Below are 26,565 nucleotides of genomic sequence, written 5' to 3'. Positions count from 1 at the left end.
CGCATTGGATCCGCTGTCTTGAATTTTTTAAATCTGTCTTCGGATTCGTAATTAGTGATCTCAAAGGCCATCGACTAGTATCTTATTGTAAAAGTTGACTCGGCACAATAATGTGTGACTCAATGGGTTAAGAATTGAGTTGGTACCCCTGCAGTAGAGATTCAAAGCGTCTGATATAACCTGACAATTTGTTTTTGGCCAGTACGTAGTTTTGCCATTTTCAATTCTCTAGACTTATTTTTTTTTAACGGTAACGAAATTCCGTAACGGAATTGAAAGAAACGCGGCAGTCGAAGTCTTACGTTTAAATTCTTTACGACTCGATTCTTTAGCAGAAGAAAATCTTCCCTTTTCCAGTAAATATATGTAATATTTTTTTACCACAAATTTAGATGAGAATTAAAGTTTTCATGGGTGTAGACCTTCAGCATTATTTATTTGAACGGCTGACGTTTCGATCGAGACAAAACGACAAACAACTACTAGTTCATACATGATCTACAGTGAAAAATCCTAACTATTATCACATACGTGAGTGACATGGTATTTATTTTTTTTTCAACGAATTAGTTAATCTACGATATCCTGGCATAATAATAGACAAAAGTGAATCGTTGCTTCAACGGCTAGTCGACAAGTCTCTCCGCATATCTTCGTCAAATAATTTCCTCCATTTCCGGCCAGTGTCCCAGTTCAAATATGACTTAGCGTTTACGCGTGAGTAATTTATTCATTCGTTCTAAATAACCAACCGTAGTTGATACGACTGTCAGAGTGCCCGGAATGCAGACGTTATATCTTGTCACTAATTGCGTAAGAATCATCTTCGAAAGGCGATGTCGTTTTACAATCGAATCCGCGTTTTGACCCCGTTTTACCAGAAACAATTTCTGCGAACAGAGACGAGATTTGGAAAATTGTCGGATCAGACTCACCGAGCTCCATTCTAAGTCGCCCTCGCCCGAATATATTCGAAAATTCTGAATAACTTTATTCATGGGCTGTTCTATTATGCTGATGTAATTTATCGCCGGATCATAAGGCGTTGGATACCAAGCGAGACTGCGAACGGGTCCATCCGTCTGGCGGTGGTCCTTATAAGCGAGAGAAGCGCGAAGCTGCAGACTGGATTTCGTGTTTGGCTCGAGGCGATCTTGAATTAGTATAATGGGACCAGGCGCAGCGTTATATTATAAGTCAACTTTAAGTGGGTATGACGGACGCCTTAAAATTTATGCCTTGCCTCCGGCAACGAGCACCGATGTCGGGTTATACCTCGGTTATCTCGGTGTCACGAGCGCCAAGAATTACCTGCAGTCTCCTACCACCGTAAGCAATTACTCTTCCAGCCTATCGACTCACCGACTGACTGACGATCGCCGAACTTTTACGCGATCGCGTGATTCGTTCAAATTATTCAATTTTTTGTCCCTCCAATCTGTCTTATTCGTGCATTCGGTGATGATTGTCAAGGTAAACTTTTCTCACGTGTACAATCAAGATCGACGTTTGGAAACAATCAAGAAAGCTGATTACTCGTAGGACCAGTTAGGTGCTTGAATTGTCTCCATCTCCGTTAAAACGCAATCTTTAAATCATCGAAACACGACGTCATTGAAACGTTTACAATGTTTCTGCACAAGTTTTGCAGTTGACAAGATTTTCCAGTCATCGCATGAATGCGGATTAAACTATCAACGGTATTATTAAAATGACTTCACCTTCTTCGCACTTGAAATGATTCCGATTCTAGGAAGAGAATAAAAAAAAAAAAAAAAGGACAAGATTAATTGACGTAGCTGATCATTAAAGTCAAGATTGGTTTGAGAGGTTTGTGAAACAAAAAAAAAAAAAACAAAAAAGAACTCGACGACACGCGTTACATGCGTGTAATAGTTGCGATGTAGATCCGTCTCGTTTTTCGGTAACTTAATTGGAGTTATTTCCATATAATTTCCATATTTAGTATCGCGTAATGTATAATCAGGTATACACACATTCACCTGATATATTTGACACTGACAAATGTCGAGCCGTCACTCACGCACGACGATGCTGAGTATGACTTAGATTCGTTTAACGTGGTGACGCGTGTAGACCTCGCGTGAATTCCGTTCGCTTCATCAATTACAAATTGAGTGATATTCGAGACTGGAGGAATACATGCCCAAGTACAGAAGTGAAGAACAGGATTCCTAGAAGCGATTAAGAAGAAGTTAATTGAGAAAATAGTGACTACAAATAAGAGCCTTTGCTTCGAGAACGTGATTCTCGGATCGATCTTTGCTGGATTCAACGGAATTTTAATTAGCATGAGTTTCAATTATTACCACCTTTCTGCAGCCATTTATTAGGCCCGAAATCTGAGACAGGTTATCATTAAAAAACGCCGATCTGATGCAACCTGCACATATATGTGAGGTTTATTCTTTCTTACATCTACATGCGGAACTTTTCGATAACTATACTTTGGCGCTGCAGGAAAGCGGGACCGGTTTCCAAAGAAACGAGATTGCTTCTTCCTTTCTCTCTAATGACTCTTTTACAACTCGGTACTTCGCAACGCTTTGTGTTTCTGAATCTATATGTTCATCTTCTTCGCATTAGTGTTTTGAAATCTCGAATTGTACGAAATTCGATTGTGACTTGATACTGTGATGTAAAACTTGTGTGTGAAAAAATGGTTAACGAGTTGTTATTCTTGACTGTCCGAATGACGTGACTAATAAATGCTCTGAGTATAAAAAATCATTTAAGATCATTAATACAACGCCTCTACGACTCTGTAAATAAACTCGTTCCAGTGATACAATATTTAAAAATGAGGACTCACCTTCGTGCAGCTTTTCCAAAGTGCCTTCGGCCGATGCGCTGACGACAAGAAAGACCAGCCAAAGCAGACAAACGGTCTTCCTGGATGTCTCCTTTCTTGAAGTATCCATTTCGTTGACACTTGCCAACTGAAAGCAGAAAACGAATAAGAATTAGTACGATAAAATTCCGTTCAGTCATTCGAGGATTGACAACAGTAATCGATAGCTTGGCCATTAATGCATTGTATAGTGTAGCTCGAAGGGAACTAATGCAGAGAAATTCACAATCGGAAACAGATTATAAAACTACAGATAAAGCAGAGCGCGGTCGTTCGAATTGCCATTGTACGTACGGGTTTTCGCTCTGACGAACTTTATTTACGTCACCTTCTTTTCTGCGACGGTGAAATAACGAGATTTTTTGTATTGTTAGTTCGGTACAAAAGTTGACTGTGCGAGCGATCGCGGAATAAAAATCATTTTTGAAAGAGAACTCGCATCAGGGAGAAAATAGAAATAAAGGCAACTCCTCGTTGAGAAATTCTCATTTCTACTTCTTGCTCTTCAAATTGTGAATAGAGAAAAGTAACAAAAGAATAAGAGGACAGTCAGTATGTGGGCCGAAATTTTCTCGGTTCAAAAACTCGAGAGAGGGAAAGAGAAAGAGAACAAGAGAAAAAGAGAGAGAGAGAGAGAGAGTCGCGACGAGCGATGTCTTTCAGTGGTAAAGTTTTGGGAGGCGGAATATGGCCGGGAAAAACAGTTGGCGAGAAGTAAATGAGAAATGAGCCTGTACGATAAGTTTGTAGACATTTGACTGTGTGTGTGAGTATATCAGTCGTATGTTTGCGCACTCGGTGACTAAGGGCAAATATGTTTTTATCCGTATGGTTGACAACGGATCTCGCCTACAGCGAGAGAATGGAAAACTTTTGCTATGGAGTATCAATAACAACGACGAGGACGAGAGAGGTGGATGTAGTAGTGCCCTGAGAGTCGGGGGAGACATGTCCGGATATCCTCCCTCGGCATCCAACGGAAAACCCGAGAGTCGATGATCCAACTTTTTCCCCCCCGTGAAACAAAATAATGAATGATCCTAATAGGGCGATCACAGATCGTGCCAGAACTTTAGCCAAAGAAAATGACGGATAAATATTAGAGAAAGAGGAAAGTTTTCTCCTGTAATAACTGGATTTATCGCGGATAATACGTCTTGCTTTTTTTTTTTTGCCCTTCTTGCTTTTGCATCGATTCTTTCATTTTTTATTTTTTATTTTTTTTTTTTTTATTCTGCAAGGTGTGAGAGTTTCATTTTCATATCTTATCCCGTCTTGTTCAAGAGTATTATTCTCTCTCGCAATCAGTTTAAATTTGTTTACTTCTTTCTTTCCGAAAAAAAAAAAAAAAAAAAAAAAAAAAAACTATTTCGAGTTGGTTCGAATATGAGCGTTTTCAAAATCTTCCACTTCGCCAAAAGTGTAAGAGAGATACTGGTATAAAAGTGAGACACGTATCGTGTTGGTTGATGAAAAAGCGCGAGACTTGGTTCTGAAGTTATACGATACCTGCCTAGTTTGGCATCAGGGTGAGTTGAAAACAACCAAGAACTGAGCTTCGATCTATCGTGGAGAAACTGCAATGGTATATGGCGCGTCGAAACGTCTGTGCAGAGAAACTTTTGAACGAGATAAATGATCATTTCCGATGCTTTCGAGAAAAAGTAATGGTCTTGTGTTGGTAGGCCAGTTATATCCGGTCCCACGATTCACATACTTCGAGATTTTCGAAGAGAAATACTCTTACCGGAAAACCAGCCGTAGGACCTACGCGAAAATAAGCTATTGGACAGGGAACCATTAGGCACAGTATAATTATCGTCATGTCAGACTACGTACTGAACCATCGGTTCGTGTCTTGTTCTCCTTTTCACCGAATACATTCGTAATCGTCGTAATGGAAAATTCGGAGATACTCAGTACCGAAGTATCAAATCGGAATACATTGAAGCAAGATCAAGCGAAGGAAAGAAAGAGCAATCGAGTTGCCAACGTTGTCAGGATTAATTATTGGATATCAAAATGGTTTCCATGGTTACTGTTAAAGCAGGTATATGATCTGTACTTAGCTTCGTTCTTCTAAAGAGGTATTAGTATAAGTACTACAAAAGAGTAGAGGTTGGCTATTACTTCCGTGCACAAGCCGGGGAATCACTTCCTGGGTCCAGTTCTCTAGGGTCTAGCCTCTATGGGTTATCAGATTATTCGTTACTAATCTCTTTCATGTCCCCTTTATATCATCTCTAGATCCATTGGAGAGCACGACAATACGAGGCATATCGGGTATATGTACAAGGTGAATTGAATGAAAAATTAGAAGAGGTAAAAGAGATGTACGGTAAAAAGATTCCCGATAAAATCGGCTGAACCTTGATTCACTCTAATTACATTTGAGTAGTTCAATTTCACCGTATAATCAGGATCGAGAAATGAAATGGAGAAATGGAGACTGTTCGGAAGTCGCGAGGGACTCTTTCGGAACGAATAGACATTTGTACCCATTTGCTATACTTTCATTCGCATCCTTCAATTCGTTCGTCAATGCACGGTAAAGACCCTAGAAAAATCTCAGTACATAATTGAACTACTGCCTTTCCCTGTCGTACACCTCTTTACGTACGTATAAAAAAGGGCGAATGAGTCCTGAAATAATAAATTTTCAAGTTTCATTTAAATCCTTGACTGTATTGAAAATAGTATTCCAAAATTCAAGGATTTACAATTTATTGGGGTTACCGGTAAACACGAAGTAATGTTAAACTTTCACGGTTAAAGATGTACGAGATGTACAGTCAGGTCAACAAAGGGTTCAAATTTAGGCTTGATCAAATGAAATTTTGAAAATTGTAACCGAAACTGTTCAAGTTATGTCAAAAAATATACTTCTTGGGTTTGATTCCGATGAAAAGTAGGTCAAATAACCGTAAATTGAATCTTTACAAATAGTTAGGTCACGAGTTGGATTTTGGACAACAATAATGTATTTTATGCTTAATCATATAAGTTTATCACGTGTAACTTGTAACGAATGTGTCATGTATCGGATGTTTTATTTACCAACCGACAAGTTGAGAAAAAATGTAGGAACGATTCCTGTCTCCAAATCACAAGAATGACCAAAAACGTGACAATATATTCCCGATCTTATCCAGGCTATGAATTATAAGGTATTCCGAGTCGTAAATGTGGTTGGAATTCGTTGCATCGGCTCGTGGAGAGATGTCGCAATCAATCGGAGTAGGAGTGGGCATCGGATCGCGTCAATGGAATCTGTAGTGGGCTCATCCCTAGACTGTAATGCGAACGTTTCTCCTCAAAGACGTCGAAGAGGTGCTTGGGTTTAACTACAGTCGAAGCACCGAGGCGGGTATTTCGGAAGGTCAGTCGTAGATAGTAGCTGATAGGTGGAGAGGTTTCTGGTACGTTCTGGCTTGTAGAGAATATTGCAACGACGAGATGGAGGGCGTTACGTAATCGACTCTACAACCTGAACCTCTTCGATTTAAACGGAGTCAGCTTAGCAGATTCGAAATAATCTCAGACCTGTATTCACGGGGATCCGGTTCTAGCTTTACCAGAATTATCACTAATTGCTACTTGCCGTTACCTGCCATCCGAATGGGGAGAAGGTTGTTCTTTGCGACGGAAAAAAGGTACCTTGGTCGGTTCGACAGTCAACTTCATCAGCACGAAACATTTCGTTGTATACTATATAAGTTCGATCACTGTGGGCTTAATACTCTCATATGGTATGAGACTTGATAGTACTACTCCAGCTAAACTTCACTCGTGCATTAAAAAATCAACAGAACTTTTTGGTTGCGCGAAAATAATGTTTAGTCGGATGTCCGTTGACCCTGAAATTTCATTGGCGAGACGACATTCTGGTCATTGCGACAAAATTTTTTCCCTCGGTGCAAAGGATTTGATTTCAATTAATCTTTCCGGAGGTGCTTCACGCTTCTGCAATGTCGTTCCTTGGCCAGTTGGATTTTCGGAAAACGTTAATCGTTTTCACGTGGTTTATGGTGAGCCAATTGCAGGCACGGTCGCATGGAAGTGGCGATAAATAATGTCCATAAAATTGATGTGAATGGGGCTAAGCACCAGCTGCACCAAGCGTAATTGATAAGTGAGTCAGGGGGCGTAGGCGGTTTAATTGTTCGCGAGAGCAACAGCCACTTATTCGCGTACGTCCGTATGTATAGGTTATGTCAACTCAACTCAGCCAGAAAACGATGCTAGCTGTTGTTTCCATCATCTATTAGTTAAGGAAAATTGTAGGTATGTCAGCATCGCACGCGAATCAATTTAACTTTATCGGAGTTCTCGATTTAAAAATTTATCAAAGCACGCGATAACTCGAATAGATGAGCTTGCGAGCTTTCTATTTAAAAATACAGAATTACTGTAATGAAACGAGTTCCAAGAACATGTAAACGTAAAAGTAGATTTACATCGAATTATCAGACTTTTGATTACGGCAGAGGTTTACTATATTGCGTCATAGAATCACAAGTGAACAACCGAAAATTAAAATTTTTCATAAACACCGAAATTTCTAGTAGCCAAATAATTCTAGCAGGAATAATTCATACGTGTAAATAATTACTGAAACAACTTCTCAAAAACTGTTTCAGACTTTTCAAATCCTAAAACCGAGGACTTGGATCGATGCGATTTTGAAGGATGGCTTCTGCCTCGTAACTTAACGCAGCACACTTCATCTGTTGTCGAGGAAAAATGGTTTGAAAGAGAGAGAGAGAGAGAGAGAGAGTGAGTACAAAAACGAAGCCGTAATAACGTTCAAAGAGCGCACTGCTGGCGAGAACGCAAAGTGCAGAGGAGAACGGTATCGTGGAAGCTAAATGGAGTCGAACTGGCGGTAATCGAAGTGGACTAGAGGATCACCGTCTCCGTCTAAGCAAGCGGAAGTAGAGGCTGACCAACGGCCTGACGGATCGAGGAAGAGCTCAGGCTCCAAGTCCGGCGATAATCTCGGCTTAATCCGGCCTGAGCCGAGGCGTATTAGCGGTTTCCTTGGTCCTGACGGTCCTTCTCGGTCCTTCTTGGTCCTTAACGAAGGAGGCTGCTCCGGCCGCCTCCCATCTCTCGGTTCGTTAATTGAACCGGTGAAGCAAACTGCAGTCCACAGTCCGACCAGCGAAGCGTCTTTTGCTGGCCGGGCAAAACGCTTCGCCAACTCATCCGGCTCGTCCGCCGCCTCCTCGATCCCGAACCGAATCGCAGGTTCGACGGGAACATGTTTCAGGAGGAGCGATATTTTTCACACTGGAGACAAAACTGGGAGATACTTCGTCGGATAACGGACGCCACTTTCCAGGTACCACTTGTGGCTTTAATTTCTTACGCGCGTCCTCTTTCCAGGGACGAAAAAAAGAAAAAATTGGTCGAAGGCATTGCATTTGGAATAGATCAAGTTCGTTGGTTGCAAATTTAGTATCAATTTAGTGATATTTCTGTTTAGTATGAAAATTCAACGATTTATTAGTAGTATTGCTGACATCGATCTATTCGAAGTTCGTTAGATATAATTTGTTAGTTCAATGATGGATGTGACTTGAAAGCTGCAGTACGAATATCAAGGATAATCTTGAGTCGAAGAAGAAGGCTAGGAATTAAGGGACCGCCAAGAAGGAAGGACTGCACAGTTGGTTATACCGCTTACGCGGGTCTTTGTGTCGACGATGCGATCATGGAATATCCCTCTCATATTCGGTTTATACCGTCTGGATACCGCCCTTGACTCGCCTCGGTCAGAAATAACATATAAGAGGACTGTCGGTACGCTTCAGTCTGAAGTACGTGGCGCCGGATCAATATTTATACTCTGGACAATCCATGAGTCCAAGGCTGATACAGTTGTACGAGAATCCGCAAGCTACAATCCTGCGGATCGTCTGAGAATCCAAGTGTCTAGTTACATTATAAAAATGATTTCATTTGGTTATGTAAAATCGGATTTTGCGCACTGCCTCAGAAAAAATATCAATCGCAATCTGCTAGTCCCTGGGAAAGTGAGTGGACGGGCTTTCGCGTTGTTTGATCGAAACGAAAAGAAGAAGTCAAATGAAGAAAAATGGGTAGAATGGAGCCATGATACAGAAACTCCATTCCGTGGGAATTGGTGGTGCGAATGGGAGAAGCTGCGAGCTTTTCCCATTAATATATATATATATATATTCTTCCCCCAGAAAGCAACAATGCAATTGATGCAGCTGCAAGCTCGGTTCTCCTCGCCTTCCTTTGCTGCAATGTCAGCCCTTCAAGGGCGGCGGGTCAAGGGGTGAGGCGAATCGGCGAGACGCCCTCCTCCTTGCAGACGACGTAGGAAGGCTCCGAGGTTCGAAGGTTCGATGGCCGTGGTTCGAGCCGCTTCCCACACCCTCGCCGGGACTCTTTGAAGTTCCTAAAAGCTGGCTGCTGGTTCGAGAAGTCGAGGTGCGGGTTCGCCGTGCGTGGATCCGCCGACACGGACGCGGAAGGTAAAAACTAACCAACCCCTGTCAGCGACGGCGAATGAAACGTATTGCGAAAATTTGCCACATTCTTTTACCCCCCTTGCGTGAGCTGCACTTTCAAAGCCGCGACTCAAACGGTGGCGCCTGCCTCTCGGTCATGTTGACCATCGCATGGATCCGGAGGCTTTACATAGATGGACATACCAAGCTATGTGCGATCGTCAAAGAAACTGGCATCCCGATTTTTTTTTAAGCATTTAAAACTGTACTACCATTTTTATTAATACATTCAATAATAAGAACGGATAGGAAACTCACGATGCCTGTCACGAGCGCACTAAAGGTATGATAATAAAGCTCTGACGCATGTCGGTAGAAAATAAAGAATGGAAGAGACGAGGATGCTATTTGAGAAATAGGTTGAAACGAACAATGTTATTGACTGTAAATGACGTGACGGCTTTGACATGAAAACAGGAAAAAATGAGAGACACTGCGAACGCGAGTACTTGGTGAATGTACAAATGACAAGAGTATAAATGCGGTGATGAAACCACGGCGTGCAGATGGAATGAAATCGAATCGTCGATATGCTTTGATGCGGAGGAGCGAATTCAGATCATACAATATCGCTGAGATGCCGATGAGAGAGGAGAAAAAACGACGTTAGCTGTGATGCAGGAATAGATGAGTACATATAAAAATATATCCGTCGTAAACATTGATAACAGCAGTGGTACCAAGTGGTAAAAGCTCTGAAATGTACATAGAGGTGAGATGAAAGAGATAAAAGCTCACAATAAACGTAGAAAGAACCACGTTGAGAATCGTTAGAAAATCACATTCGGTACGCAAATAGAAACACAATGGCGTAAAAAAGCGGTGCCAAAAAAAGAAGATTGGTTACGTTACAGCTTAATGTTATTGATCCAAACGATCAATGTAATAATATTCCGCATCAAATGAAAGCTTTTATCTCGTTAGCGTCGATGCAAATGAATCTGGTCAAGAAGCATGAGGAAAGCTTTTGCTATACCGAGGTCAGGAAAAGAAAAATGATAGATAAATGCGGTGAAAATTGGAACGGTATCAAAAGGCTTAATCTTCAATACCTGCAAAAATTTGAACTAGTGAAAAATCAAATTCAACTTACTTCAAATCACTTTGAGTCATGCGAGTTGACTTGAAGCCATACGAAGTCGTTTCGATTAGCTTGTGTAAATTTCTACGAAATTCGAGTTGCGGTAAATAAAGTCGCGTCAGTTCGCCTTAAGTCGTTCGAAGTGATTTTCACTTACTTTCACTAATGCGGTTATTTCACCGAATGACTTTAGGCGAGTCAATAACTACGTTTTGAGGACCCTTCAAGTTTTATCAATTCATTCAGTCTCACAGTTTTTTGAATCCGTGGAGCCACTGAAAGACTGAATTTTTTTTTTCTTCTTATTCCGAGTACATACATTCGTTTGCTTAAACGCATGACTTTTAATGCTTGAATTGGCTTCGTTAAATATTCGAAATCATCACTGTATTGAGAAATGTAATGGGTCCGAAGTGTTTCGAAAGCCAACGACGAGACTGATCCCCTTCAACATTTTGAACCTTTGAGATTCCTTGAATTCAGTCGAAAAAAGCACGGATGAAATTTAGGACTAGGTCGAAAGCTCTTTGGGTAAACTGACACGATAGCAGAAGCTGCATCGTCGATAATAATCTAGTTACAGCACAGTTGTCAGTGCGGAGTATAGATAGGATAGGTAGAGGAACACTCCGGCTTCTGGTTTGGCAGACGTGTCTAGTCGTCTCCTCGTCTACTCGTCCATTACCGCTAAAAGCCTAGTGGTTTTGATTATCAGGGCACCACTTAAAACTAAAAACAAGCGTGTCAGTCCAGGTGACGTTTTACGTAGCGTCGCACAGATATCCCACCTTCGACACCATTGACGAGTCACACAGGATTTAAAAAAAATCTCCCCCCCCCCCGACTAACGATCCGTTACGACACCAAAAATCACACCTAAGCCTTACTAATCACTTCGAATTTGTCTCTATTCCCTTACCCGGTACTTACTGATGTTTTTAAACGACATTAATTAATGCCCGATGCCCCGGTGTCGTAACGCCTTACAGTGGTCAGGCCATCTGAGCGCGGGCCACCGGTAATTTAATTATACCCCCGTTAATGTATATTCTTGTTAATCATAATCAGGGAGGCTTTATTGCGCTATTCGTTGGACCCTCAGAGGCGGGCTTATGGAGGAGGACCTTTCCATTAGTCCAGTACTTAACATCCGCCGCTGTACAAATGTGTATGGGATAGAGAAAGGAAGGTGCAACGGATAGAGAGGGACTTGGTGAACTTTTGAATTATTAACCCGTTATACCGAACTCGAAAGATAAAATTTACGCTGACGCGAAGTATGTACGATATTGGATTAGTCGTGTTTTCTGAAAGATAGCTAGACAACCTCAGAAATCGAACCCTGAGTGGAAACATCGTTTACATATATTCTCGAAGATTTTCTCTAACCGTAATACAGTTGAAAAAAATTTGGGTACTTGACAAACATAAATACGGCCTTGGTATTTTTTACCATATTGTTAGATTTTTCATTACTTGGTTTGACAAAATTTAGAATATTACTCGCTGTTTGCTGTCATCACTTTGAATATGCGCAAATTTTTATGAGAAGTTCTCTGCACACGATTTGGAATATCTACCATGTATTTGATATGTATTTTTAAATAATTCACCATCAAGTTTCATCAGGTTGAAGTTGATTAGGTTAATGTTACAGTGATTTTAAACTAGAACCGTTATTTCGGAACTAGAACAAAAGACATGGTCAAGTCAAATTTCCAGTTTAATAAATATTGAATCACGATATTCGAACAAATGCTCATTGATTCCTGAATTTAAGATTCTGATGGATTTTTTTTTTTTTACATCAGTTCGCCGAATATTAGCATAAATTCTGCATCAATTAACAGCACCGAGTACCGTGTATAAGTAATTGCTCGAAGAACGATTGAATTAATTTTTCTTCTCTTTGCCGGAGCGATTACCTTTCAAGTTTAAGTTCTGATATTGAGAAAGTGACGTATAATTCTACGAATTATCGCAAAGGGCTGACGCTCTGACGAAGGCGCGGAAGAAAGCAAAGCTAGGGCTTGGTAATTTGGACGTTTTAATTGTACGGCTCCGTAGCTAAAGTACAGTGAAATAAAATGTCCAAAGATGGAAATACGCGGGATCGTAATCCCAGACTTCGGATGGTGTAAAATTAAAGCAACATAAACTGGAGTTGAGCCGTTTCAGCCGCGCCAGCGTTCACCGCAGTAACTTTGAACGACTCGATTAAAACCGAGGTGTACGTATATATATATTTATATACATATATAACATATATATGTGTATATATGCGCGCGCAAAAAGAGAATTAAAAAAAAAACGGTAAAAAATTGAGGGAAACAAAAAGGGTGAAGAGGAGAGACTCTCATCTTCAAAGTAATTAAGTAGAAAGTACCAAGGAAAGAGGAAAATGGAACGTAACTGCAGCCGAAGGAAGGAGAACTGCAAGTGTAAATGTGAAAATATCAACGCTTCTGGTTCCAGCTCGGACAATGGATTTAACATCGCGGATCTGAATTATACTCTGTTTCTGCACTGTTTCATATTCTCTCTACTTTTTGTTCTTCCAATTTTTTTTCCGCTCTCTTTTTTTTCACATTCTTTTCTTCCTTTTTTCTAATAAACTTGATTGCATTGGGAATATAATTTGATTGCCTCTGCGTTCAGTCATACCGATGAAAGCGCTATTCCCAGGTTGGACTTGATGAAAAATGTTATTGGCTATTTTCGACCCGATTATTCGTCGGCCTCGTTATGACTTGCAGCGAAAAAAATTTCACCCCCTCCTCCTTCAAACTTCCGCGGAGAATTTTCAACCGCATATCTGCAGGTACTGCACATTTCGTTGGCGATATGAAACAGGCACGAGAGTCTCGGGAAGAGAGGTCGGGATGCGTTAAACCAATTTGCGCTTTTCTTCTCCTTCTTCTTACTTTTTTCTTGTGCCTCGATAACCTTTCCCAAGAGTCCGAACCTTTCTCTTTGGCTTTTCTTTAAGCCCCTCTTTATTTCCTTCCTTCCTTCTTGTTTTATTTTCCCTTTTCTTACGGGCCTTGTCTCATCCCCTACTCACGGACTTTTGTATTTCTCTATCTCGCCATTCGTGCCACTCGTGCCTCTCCAGCTCTTCGTCAAGATATCGGACTCTGTAGTTCTCCGCATTCGAAGCATGCTTGGTTTTTTTGTTTCGCTTCATGTTTGCCATTTCAACATTCGAAAACTGTCCTTTATTCCACTCCAGACGCGGCTAATAAAAGTTTGAATGAATAATCTCATTGAAACTGGCCAATCATTGTCCCGCGAGTTGATCAAAAGTAACCTAAATATCGACTTTTTTCTGCAGTCGAAAAAATTTCCTACTCTGGAACTTGAACTCGACATGAAATTTGACCTCAGGGTTAACGAACGCTAAAAATGAAATGAAAAACGAACGAATGGTACCGCAGCCGGTGAAAGATTTCATGCGAGTTTATTTCCACTTGTCAAGATTATCACCGTCCAATAAGCGAGAGCTAGACGAGAGGTAAAAACGTGTTATTTCATTGGGTAGTCAAATCTGGTTTACGGGAAAATTTATGACAATACTTTCGTCTACCGGGAACTTATTTGAGACGCCCGTATCGACGGCCCTTCTTCCACCCATCCATATTTCCATTTTATCATTTCATGAATACATGAGTGCGCGGTTGATTTTCCAGGAACCGTTTTAACCGGCGATAACGATCCGCGTAGGGCTCGGCTAAAGTGCGACCCGGCACAGCCAAGACGGCGATAAACTTGCTGAACGCTTGTGTCAAACTGGCTTTTTCTCTTCCATCATGTCTATGCTAGGTATATCGTGACTATAAATCTTCTCATAATGCTTCATGCACTTCATAACGCCTTTTATTATTCACTGTATAATTTATTGTTTATAATCCCGCAGCAAACGGCGTATATGGTCCCGCAATTCCATCTCTGTAAGTTCCCGAGTTCGGGCCTCGACACGTGAAGAGTTTTCTTCAAATCGGTTGCTCGGAAAACTTTCGGCGACGACCCGTAAAATAAAAAAAAAGAAACACAGACGGATTTGAAGCCAGGATGATTAAAACAATAGATCAAATATTCGTATCATCGAACAACCAAAGAATTTTTCTGTAGAATTTACGCTGCAGGTCGTCGATAACAATTGACTGGAATTGAAACAAGAGCTGCGGGTTAATTTCCATTGGACAGGAATAAAGAAACACACATTGGCCGATGTCGTATAACAATTAAAATTGTATCGAAAAGCTTAAACTATTCAAATGAGAATTGTTTTGTGTTCAATTGTTTCCAACATAAATTCATGAAAATTGAAAAGCTTCTTTGCAGCTCCTTACCAAGGCCTAAAAATTACGAAGAAAGCTCAAGGTGGTCAGCCGACGAAATAGCCGAGTCGGTAAAAAGCTTGGAAGAATAGCGAGGCAGATTTTATCATTCAATCAGTTCGCCCTGAGAATCATCAACACCCTCTTTTCACCATCGCGAAAGCAATCGTGGCGTGCAAGGCCTGAATCACGGTATACGTAAGCATACATATATAATCACGCTGCGGTAAGGACGTCGACGTTAAGAGCCGCTGACTTCCGGCGAACGTCGTTAATACTCTCCAGTCAGCTTATAGTGCGGCTAATTTTAGTTCATTCCTGGTTATTTGCCCTCGTCGTGTCGGACTGCGAACCATTCGTACCTCCCTCGTCTACGTGTGCGTATTGTACACACGTAACTTTCACCTATCGCTTTTCACGGGAGTGAATGTAACAGGAAAATAAACGGGGACTTCGAGAAAGGCCCTACGAAGGGAAACTGAATCCTATGATTCATCCGTCGCTATTATTCCGTCGTTACCGTCTGACCTCAGCTTAATCCCAAAGTGCCGGTTAAACCCCGTTGTAATTTGTTTCCGTCCACCCTGCTGTGCCGTGTGTGCGTGTGACGGTGTCCGTGCTTTTTTCCAGCATGTTATATCTTCCAATTTTTTTTTATACATTTTTTTCTTTCTCTCTCTCTCACTCTCTCTCTCTCTCTTCTAGGCTCCCTCGATTCGGAGTCGGTGGTCAAGGGGGCTGAAAAACTCGGCGTGAAATCGTGGAATACTAAAACAGGGTGGAAGCTGGTTTCGAATGTTTTAGCTAATTAAACCATGCCTCTCATTGGACGGGCGTGCATTTAGGCGCTAAAATTCAATCGCGTTAATTGATCAACGCACTTGTGCTAATGGGTGCAGCGGCGGTTATTGCTGATAAGGAAGAAATTCGGTTTTATCCTTCTTCTCCATTTCCTCTTTCCGTTGTTCTTTCACCCTTGGTATTCGACTTTCGCGGGACTGTCGGTTGAAAGCCGTTCACTCAATTTTTAAACCACTTGAGAAATAATTTCGTCCCTCTTATGTTGCCCCTTCCCTTCACGTGTCCCTGATTTGAGGAGAGCTTGCACAATGTGAACTGAACATAGACCTGTGGAGTAGGAACCACTTCGGTTGTCGCATTACCTACGGTCCAACGAATCGAACAGAGGTTTCCAGTCAGGGGGAGAGGAAAGAGGATCAAAACAAGTACACTTACGTCGTACTTATGGCGATGCTTTGTTCTGGAATCTAAAATACAAGGCTGAGTGAAATAAAGAAAACGAACATGCGGAGGAAGAGGAAGAAAGAGAAACAACAGTGAGAAATTGGCACACGTAGAATTTGCCACAGATTGATTTTTTTTTTTTGCTTAATTTATTATAAAAATTCAATTTTTTCTTCCAAGGACATGCAAACTTTGGAGTTCCAGAAATGATTAATGTAGCGTAAAAGTCGTGGATCTTTAAAGCTTTTGTCTTCTTCAAAGCATATTTACGAAGTGTACAACTTGTTTTGCAGATTTTTCAAAAATCGCTGCATGCTGAGACTTCGATAGAAACGTAAATAAAATTGACCAATTGTTTAAAATTAGAAATTCATCACGCTGTCTTATTCAACGTATTCTCAGTGTGAAAACGCTGACTAAACTGATCTATAAATACTGGAATCTGTAATAGAAATTCGTTCCTGTATCGCCGGATTTTATGTAGAGAATTAATTTTTGCGCACTCTGAAAAAACACGAGAAATAAATTTTTTTTACTAAAATATTATAGAGATTCGCTGTATTTCGAAACGATTGAACCATTAAATTTGATCATACGAGTGTAAGGAAAAATTCACGAAAAACAACTCGTGAGTATAAACGGGAGAAAAAGCGTCGGAGAAATGGGTAAATAATAGGGATGGCGGGAAAGAGAGTGAAATCAGGGGTTGAAATTGAAGAGGGTGGTTCCCGCAGGGTAGTCTGTGTTCGTCTCTTGCAGCGGGCGTATCCATCCAGTCCTGCAGGATGAATTCACGAGGGAAGAGGAACCGAGGAATAATCCGGGGCGTTGCGTTGGTTCCCAAGGTCCGTCTCTCTCGTCTCACCTCGCCGGCGGATCGTTTATGGGACGCTGAGCCCGGAGATTATTAATTGTAATTAAATTCACAGTCCTAGATCGAGAAACCGAGCGGTTTATATTAGACACTCAGCCGCCCGAGCGGACACGTTCAATTTATCACGCTACACGCTCCTTTGTTTCTGTAAAGATATCAACCGAATATGAAAAGCTACGAGAATTCCATTGCGAATCACGCTGACGAAGAATTTCCTGATTTATTACTTCGAGATCGTCAAATAATACTCGACGAATCGCGATTATATAATCAAGCTTGTTATTCTTTTCTGGCATTCGAGCTCGTGGAATTCAATTTTCATATTCCAAACCCGATTTCCAATTCCGATTGAAAATATTTGAATAAATTGTCAAAATGCGGACCAAAAAGCATCGTAATATTTCACAGGATGGAAATTCGAGATGCTTTTGAAATTTGATGGCTGCGATTCAAGAACATGTGAAAACTTATATTCACCCGGTAAAGTCCAAGTCTTTTTTTCACGTGTCACCGTAAGAACCAAATGACAGTCAGATAAGTTTGCGTCTCAAATTTCGGGAAGATTTATACATAAAATTCATACTTATTGTTAGTATCAATGATTTTGGAGTTGAGATCGTTGTCAATTCACAACCGGAAATTCTGACAATTTGCAAATTTCATTCGTCGCACATCAGATCCATTGAATAGTGTAAAATAAAATTTTTCATCCGAGAGATGCTGTTGTCTAAAAATACGAAAAGTAAAAATGCCTTCACGTGAAGAACGTGAATCGTGAATAGAGCTTGTTTCATCGAACTCTTTAGCCGTGAGAGTGCATAAAGCCTCTGCACAGTGCCAAAACGGGAGGTTCGGTTAACTGAAGCGTTCATTCTTGCGTGAGCCAGATTCGCTTAATGCGTTGTTTGCAAAGAATCGAGTCGCAGAGGTGAATTTATTAGAGAGCAACGGGGGGTGATGGTACTAGACTGGGTGCAGCGGTGGACAAAGTGGATATATTTAGGAAATGGGATTATAGTCTGGATCCTGTCCAAGAGTTCGTACCACGCGACTACTGCCGACTACCCATCCTCACATACCTACACATACATCTGCCAAAACAATAATGCAAAATGTTTCACAGCGTTTGGCTACGACTTAATCCAGTTTCTCGACTCCTCCAAGACCGACTCCTTAAATCAGTTTGCTCTCTGCAGCCTCCGTATTATTACACAAGAGAAAAGCCCCAGCGCGATGTCCTCATCATCAATCTCTGCGTCCCATTTCCACGGATACCGGGATCAGAGGAATAAAATGTTATCGGCCGGAATAACTGAATGCAGTTCACAGAAAATCGTCAGTATTTTTTACAGCTCATGCCAGTTTCTTTAGTCATGTGTCCAAGAACGTACCTCTTTAGTTGTACGCGAATCAAGTAGTTACTGGATTTGATCGATCGTCGAAAATTTGTTCGTTTACTCGTGTGCATCTATCCATAAATTCACGAGTACATGTGTATAGTGAATTGCGTTGTGGAGTTCGAATTGTTTTTCACTTTATCAGAGTGGAACGTTTTGTAGTACGGAGAATTTTTATACAATCATACATGAATTAATCAATCCTGCGGTACCTAACAGGGTCCCGGCAAATGGCTTTTAAAGAAACGCAAATCGCCTGGTTGTCGTTGTTTAACCATCGTAAAAATTCGTCAAAAGTGTGTCCAGTATGACGAAATGTACGTTAATGTACGCGTGAGAACAGAGTTTTTGCGGTTATCTCTTCTTCATTCATTCTAACGCGTATTTTCATTCGTAACTCCAAATCCATTAAATCGATTTCAATCCTTTTTTTTCGGTAGATAGCCACAACATCTGGCCAGGCTTTAGGCTTTATTTCATTACAATTAGATCGGTAATTCTGGAGATGTAACAATATTTATATCTAAGCCAAGCCGGAACTCGGGTACACAATTATACGAACGGCGATTAAATAACTTAATTTATTGTTCACAAAACGTGTCAATTTCTCCAATATCTTTTACCGAATGCCTTTTCCTCTCTTTTCGCGACAATCCCGTGGAAAAAGCGCTGTTTATCAAACTCGAACTTATTTTTTATCAATCAAACATTCACAAATGACTCTAAATCAACTCCGAACCAATTTACAAACTATAAACCAACGCACAAGTCTTTCCTACACAAGGTTGGCCTCAAGTTAGATAAGGTACGGAATGAAACGACCGTCGTGAACCACGAGAAATAAATGAAAAACAAAACCGAGTAAGATGAGTGAATAAAAAAAAAAAAAAAATAGATATAAAAATAACCAACAGAGCGAAAAAAACTGTAACCACGTTGGAGTGAAACGTGGAATATTTTGCATCGGGGATACCGAGACTCGACAAATCGGTACCGTTTCGGTCGACGTGACGCAAAATAACTTTCCGAGCGAATTATCGTCAAACAGTTTACCGCGGTTACATACGTATATCTCCACCGATACACTAATGCGGACAATACACGTTCCGTTTGGAACTCGACGCACCCAGGAAACTCTGACCGACGCTCTCGACGCCATTCCGTTGGCGAATCATACGCGGATATGAATTCAAATTTCAGGCGTCTGCGTCTGCAGGAGTTTGTCTATTCTGTGGTCGGTTGACGCTGCATGTCGACAGTAGGATTTTGAGGAGTTTCCAGCATCGCGTATTGTCGCGAAAACAGCGCTCCTCGCGAGTGCTCAAAACCTCTCATCGAACCTCTCGGACTTTATTTAATTTCGCCTCACGCATGAATTGCCTCGCCTATGATCACTGGAATATCAAGATGGTATTAAATACGAAACCAGTTTTACAGTGTTGGATTTGTCAGCGTGAGAAAGAGTGGCTTTCAAATAACAATCGTTTCGCTGAAAGACGCGTTCTTTTTTTTTTTTTTTTTTGGTGTTTGAAAGTTTTGTTATCGCGATTACTTATTTGATTCATACCATTTCTCAACATGTAAGCATGTGCATCTGCGTAATATACATCTCAACAAATGTTTGTAAGCTGGATTCAAGAAGACGTAGGTCGCCAATTTTTAAATAAAATTCAAATAAATACCAGGAAAAATGTAGCATTTGCCATTAATAATTCATGAACTTCTTGTCGCAAAATTTAACGAGTTTTCACACTCGGAGATAATTTTCATGAAACTGTATTTCAATTTCCAGGAAGTCTGATGAACCAAATTTTTCCCAACGAATCAAATATTCGAAGAAAAATGTGCCACAAAAATTGTCAATTTCTTATTTCTTTCAGTTACTATTCGAAGATCCATCATTCGGTCACGGAATTTGATCCAGACGCTGCTCCACTTTATTTTTACCCGAGGGGAGAGATTTTCAACGGACTAGCAGTCCTGTTTTAAATTGATATATCAGGACTTGTCCTTTATTATTTCCGGATCATGAATGTCACACAGCTTTAATTAAAGAAATTGGAAAAATGGTGAACCTTAAAAAACCTCGATGCCATAATTTGCACCATCGTTCATCCAGTCAGGTAAACTCTTTGTTCTACCCTTGGAACAAATAGATATATACTGTCTACGAGGTGCGTTGGAGGTAAAATTTTTTGAAAATCTCCTCAATATTATATTCCGCCGGTGGAAACAATACCGAGTCCATGGAAGCCGGATGAAAGCCTGACTAGGATTCAAGAGAACCGAGTGTGTATCGTTCTCGACTTTGTGAAATTACAGCGAAACTCACTAACGAGGCGGAATGGATGTGGTGCTTTATTTTCTGCCGAAAGGTGTTTTGCTGGCCAGTTTTCATTCGCATTACTTTATTTTTTCTCCGCATCGTGGTTCTGCCTTGTCAGCCGAGAACTCGAGCGACTTTGGCATTCTCCCTGCAACTAACCATCGAAACTGCGGTAAGTATAACGCAGACGTATAAATGGTTAAACTGTTTTTCGCGTTCACTATAAAGGAAGCGCACCTCGTTTTCCGTTGAGAGCTACGTAAATGTAAAGGCCTTCAAAATCTGGTGAAATTATACAAGCTGTGACAAAGTAATATGTTTCAATTTTTTTTTGGTTCGTTTACGTAGAATATAATGTCGCGAAGTGAATACTGTGAATTTAAGAATTCTGATTTAGATTTTTTTTCTCTTAATATTGTAATCCTTAACCTCATTAATAATCATTTGCCAAGAACCGAATATTGGAAACATCTCATACTTTTGAAGCAACGGAAAACGGAAGAATTGAATCATTTTTGGCAAGCATTATTCAAGTTTCTAGACCATTTTTTGGATGCGAGAAATTACTAAATGGAAAATAATGAGGTATCGATTTGTTTGCGTCTCTGCATTGTTTGTACCCCACGATTGATTTATTTTCGACGCAAACTTTGATTAATTGTGCTCAGCTTGACTGAGTTAGCTTCAACTCCAAATTCACCGCTGTTCATCTTACTTTTTATTAGTTTATTCTTCAGTTTAAATTTCATTCTTGCACTCTCGATCTCAGTTTTACTCAACTGTCATTCATCCGTTTCAACTTCATTTTAATTGCTATATCCATCCACCTTAGCTTGAGGTTCATAACTTCAAGTCATCTATAATTCAGCCTTAAATTTCATATTGTACACTAAGTGAGTTTTTATTATCGAATATGGCTTGTCACCTGCAACAAACCGTTCATATTCCGTGAATAAAAAAGTGAAAAGTTCTAACGAACCTGCAGAGCTTAGGAAAAAAACAAAAAAAAAAACGTCACCGCAGTTATTGTCACGGATAATCAGAATCGAGTGAAAACGGGACACACAATTAGAGTCTGAAAATGTAAAATATGCATGAAAATAATACAATACCCGAGAGTAAGAGATATACATATACATATGTATAATATATGACTAACAATAAATACAGAGGGAAAATGGAAAGCAGCCAGTAGATAACGCGGCGCAATTCATTAAGCCGCACCTATAGCTGATAATTAGATTTCCCGACCATTTTACTAAAACGCCCTCGCCGCGTCTCCGTTGACAGAGCCGCCCGCAGGGGGGACGGGGGTTGGGGTGGGGGTGGGGGTGGCTGGACTCGGGCTCAGCGACGGCATAACTGCATTAACCTTTCAACCCCCTCTGCCAAGAGTGTCTCGAGCGTAGAGAGGACGAGGCGTCACGCCGAGCCTTAATCATCTTCGATGATTTTGAACGCCTGCCTAAACGGATTTAAGGGCCGATTTCATCTCGACTCGTGCCGCCGCACGGAATAAATTAAAGTAGGCAAATCTGGCCGCTTCGCGAAAAATTGTCAAGTGGAGATTCGTTATTGATGGGGGGGAGGGGTATTTCGTTTTACGCTTTTGGTACGATATAAAACCGAAATAGGACGTAATTTTTTAGTAGATTCACTTCAGGTCCGCGAACCATGAATGAAATGAAATTTCGATTTCTCTATTAGTTCGAGAGCACGCATTCTTTATTACTGGCAACACCATCGTGTTGTACATTTTTTTTTTTTTTTTATGACAATCAGAACTCTTTACAAATCGGTTTTAGGACGAAGAAACTCGATATTTAATCGGTGATCGCTTTGATATTAGAAATGATCCTAAGAACTTGGATTTACCTGAATATCGTGCCATAGATTTTATCCTCGTCAAAATCGTTTGAGTTCTATGAAGAATATTCCTAATCAATAGTTCAAGCAACGGAGATAATTGCCGATTGCTTACATAAAACAGATTACTCAATATGCAGATAATTTTTTTCTCAACCTTCGTTTATAGATACTATTATATCTTAATGAACGGTAATTTTTTTTTTTTTATTATCGAAAGCGGAAAAAATGTTCCTTTTTTATCATTTCGTTTCTTTGGCCATCGCAGGATCTAAAACCGTTGAATATAATTATAGATTCTTCTCATTGTCATAATATATCTTATCAACCGTCTTATGAGCTACACACACCCCCGTCATCGAACGAATAATTTCACGAGCCTGTCGCGGGCTTTGATCAAGCGGCTATGTCTCTCTGCGTGATAAATAGTGAAATATGCAATACAGGCCAAAAATTCTGGTCCTCGATATTGGGTAGAGCTATCCGATGTACCCTGCACCGACTATCGATGAGTGGCGAGGGGTTGATTTAGTTCGTTAGTTAGATAACAGGCGCTAATAATACGAGCCAATTGTCCGTATCAAAGTTCTACCGCGTCGACCAATCAGTGTCGTCTGTCATTAGCGCGACCTTAATTAGCCCCTCGCACGTGAAAGCTCTGTTTCAATATTGAAAGCTCCGAGGTAGTCCACTTCCAATACTCACGTAACAGTTACGTTTTCAAATTTTAATCCGTGGAATAAATTTATGTGAAGTTGAAAATTTTTGAAAGCCCTACACGGGAAAAAAGAAATTACAAATTTAAGACCACAATATCTTTGCAGATTTCACATAATTGCTAAGGTTCTAGGAAAAACAGTGGCAACTGTTTTATCGTGCGGAGGGGATGGATTTTTTTTTCTCAGACTTTCCGCCCTCGGTTCCCGAGGCATTTCTTATCTTTTTAGAATATATTCTGAACGTGCGGTCTGAAAAATTTTCACCTGAAAATTTACATACGGGAGTATTCCGACCCTTCGATCAATACCGGATTAGCATTCGATCGGTTCCAAAATTATTGGACGTTCGACGGTTGGGTAGGAGAATCGTTTGCCAATTTCACTCTTCAAACAGACTCGTCATTAAAAAACGAAGTGCCGAATAAGAAGCGTGACGCGTCAAGCTCAAAGCATTCTTTAGGGCGGGTGTCGGCCTCCTTTGGTACAAAATAGGGTATAAAGGTTAGGATGTATGAAAAATGAGAAATTCGTGAAGAGTCGGGAAATGTATATCCCACAGAGAACGAGGAGTTTGAGTACATTCCTTTTAAGCCCTAAAATGTAATTTTCCAGTAATTGACAGGATGTGACTCGGCGCGTTCATCCCTCGTGGTTCCCGCTGTCTAAACCGCCTCTGCGTTTTGATGTCACCTCGGCTCCTCTCCCCCTAATTCGATTCCAAAACGTGACCGTTGCACGGAGAAATCCGTTTGCCGGTTCTCAAAGCGGGGCGGACTTCAGGAGCTCGAGTAGCTTCGCTGAAAGCTCTGTTGGCTCTTAGTTGAAGAGAAGCGTGCAAATAGAGTGGTTAAGTGTAACTGAACGTACCTACCGGAGCCAAATAACCACACCGTAGAAGCCGGTTTCTTCCGGAATCCAGGCCACCGCATGCAGACGCTCTGGTAAAACGCACGCGGCGTGATTACGCGTTTCGTCATAATTAGCCGAGTCTTATTATACGAGTATCAGCCAAGTTTCGACGGGGCGCGTGATTATCGCGAAAGGTCTTTACGAGGGCGAGAATTTGCCGGCTCGTTGACAACCGGCGCACGTAGGGTTTTCCTGCTAATTGGGGATAATACCGGATAGCGCGAGAGGGCGCGGAGATAAGTCTTTCGAAGTATCAACCCGGGGTCTCGTCAATTTTTCGGATCCCGAAAAAATCCTCGATCGCGGTGTCCTGCCGTTAAAGGCGTAATCCTCTGCCGTGGTTCAATTTGCCAGGATGTACCTCTGCGCATCCAATGGCCCTGGTGTACTTCGAAAGAGCTCAGAAGTCGAAGTTCAAGCTGCGTGTGACTGAGCCGCGATATTATACCTCGTTTACTCTTATTACTGCCGTAGCTACGTCGCTATTGGTCTTTCCGCCGTTCGCGATCACCCAGACTCATAACCTGTCCCAAGGATTGACGACGAAGAGACCGAGGCTCTTAATTAAACCAGTGAGAGAGAGGGGGATGCCAGACGCCTCGATCCCTCTCGTTACTCCATTTATCGGCTCGATTTTAGAGCCACTAAATCTTTGTGGCTACTTATGTTATATGTATTATAGGTGCGGACTATTACCCACGATCAGGGTCAAGGCGTCGAAAAATGAGCCGAGCTAACACGGTAATGATTAAGCTTCGCGGGCGGAAGGCATTAAAAACACATTTGGAACCATTAACCTCTGTGTCAAAAATTTCATCGTCAAGCCATGTTAGCACAGTTCGTGTACCAAATGTCTATAGTTTTTTTTTCTTAGTTAAGAAGGCTGAATATCGAATGTTGGTAATGGGCAAGAACCATCGATATTCAACTTTGGAACGGTCAGTCATGAACTGATTCAAGGGAAGAGTGACTAGGGTTCAAGGTTTGTGAGTCCAGAGTAGTTCGAATCTCTTCGAAAAGAAAATAGTGAAACTTAGTGAAGCTTCGTGACGAAGTGACGATTTAAACGTCACCGAATCGAACGTACGTTCTTACCTTGAATACCAGAATCGTAGCAAAGGTCTGAGCCTCGAACAAGGAACATCAATTTTGTCGTAATTCAAATTCGTGAGGTGATACTGTCCAATTCATTTGCAGACACCATGCTTCGGGTAGTCACCGTAAACTATGTGTCGTGATCAATATTTCAGAAGTGTGATATGGGATTTTGCAGCGAGGCAGCGTACAGTCTGGGCGAATAAAAGAGAGTAGGACGAGGCAGAGGTGGAGGGCAGTCGTCAGAGTGTTTTGACCGGTGAATATAATTCGTATTTTACTGCAGCACTTCATTATACCACTTCAACGCGGGTTGACAGCGACCGCATCGGGTTGCTGGTGGCGGATGAAAAAGAGGGAACTGCTGGTGGCACTGGGGGACGTGTGTCGGTGAAGAGGCGAGGCGAGGGTGGTGCAGAGAACAAGGGGTCGCAAATGAGTGGACGACTGGCTTGACCGCGGCCGAATGTACCGTCCTGGTACCGTAGCCACCAGAGTCCACAGACGAGCCACCGAAGCTCACGGGAAACCGCATCTCGCCAAACTGCTGGTCCATACATCAAGGACGACCTTCGAACATATCTGTGAGACTCTCTCGCACGATCGCAGCCACCTGGGTTTCGTGCGTCGAGGACAGGAGGCGTTCGATCTCACTGATAACTCTCCAATCACACTTCCAAATACCTGATGGACTCCTCCGCCTTTTCCTGAATGGCACTTCGTCACTAGCGTGTCAACTCGTTTCGTTATACATGTTTCGACCAGATTTTACATGCCATCGTTCCGCAGGACACTTTAGTGGAGTGAGGCTAATTCATTGAGGATATAGTTGTTGATTATTTGCTTATTACATTGATAACTACTTGACTTCATAGTCAGTTGGGTTTAGATATTTGGTTGATACATGATATTGTTGTTGGTTTGAGGTCTTGGCGTGTACCGAGTTTTTGGTAATCATCGAAGAAAGGATTTGGGAAATGTTTGGAAACGTGGAGGGTGTAAGAGTTTGCTGATTAGTCGATTATTGTGAGTGGTGGGAGTTCAGGATTGGTCAAGAATTTATACCGGAAATGTTAGTTGTGAGAGTTGTAATTTTGTACATATGAAGGAAGTGGGAGCGTCTAGATATGTCTTAAAGCTGAACATTAGGTGACCTACAGTCCAGACAGACCAACGTCCACATATGGTAGCCAGCTGAGCATTGTATATGGGTTAAACCTGATTATAACAACGGAGAACAAATCCGTCCTGTAAGCCACGTACGACCCTTCGACTATTTAGTCATTGTTTGATGTTATT

The 26,565-nt window shown here is 41.3% G+C and overlaps 1 protein-coding gene across 1 annotated transcript in view; it reads right to left on the bottom strand.

The window, feature by feature from the left end:
* The window catches only part of LOC107218672 (semaphorin-2A), a 282,104-nt gene that overhangs the window by 148,680 nt on the left and 106,859 nt on the right, over nucleotides 1-26,565 (bottom strand). Inside the window, exon 3 of the mRNA XM_046739750.1 lies at nucleotides 2,834-2,960. Coding sequence (XP_046595706.1) covers nucleotides 2,834-2,960 — 127 coding nt within the window. The remainder of the gene's footprint in view (nucleotides 1-2,833; nucleotides 2,961-26,565) is intronic.

Source organism: Neodiprion lecontei, chromosome 5, assembly GCF_021901455.1.
Source record: "Neodiprion lecontei isolate iyNeoLeco1 chromosome 5, iyNeoLeco1.1, whole genome shotgun sequence".
In the NCBI taxonomy this organism is placed as follows: domain Eukaryota; kingdom Metazoa; phylum Arthropoda; class Insecta; order Hymenoptera; family Diprionidae; genus Neodiprion; species Neodiprion lecontei.
This window is presented reverse-complemented; position numbering and strand designations above follow the sequence as displayed.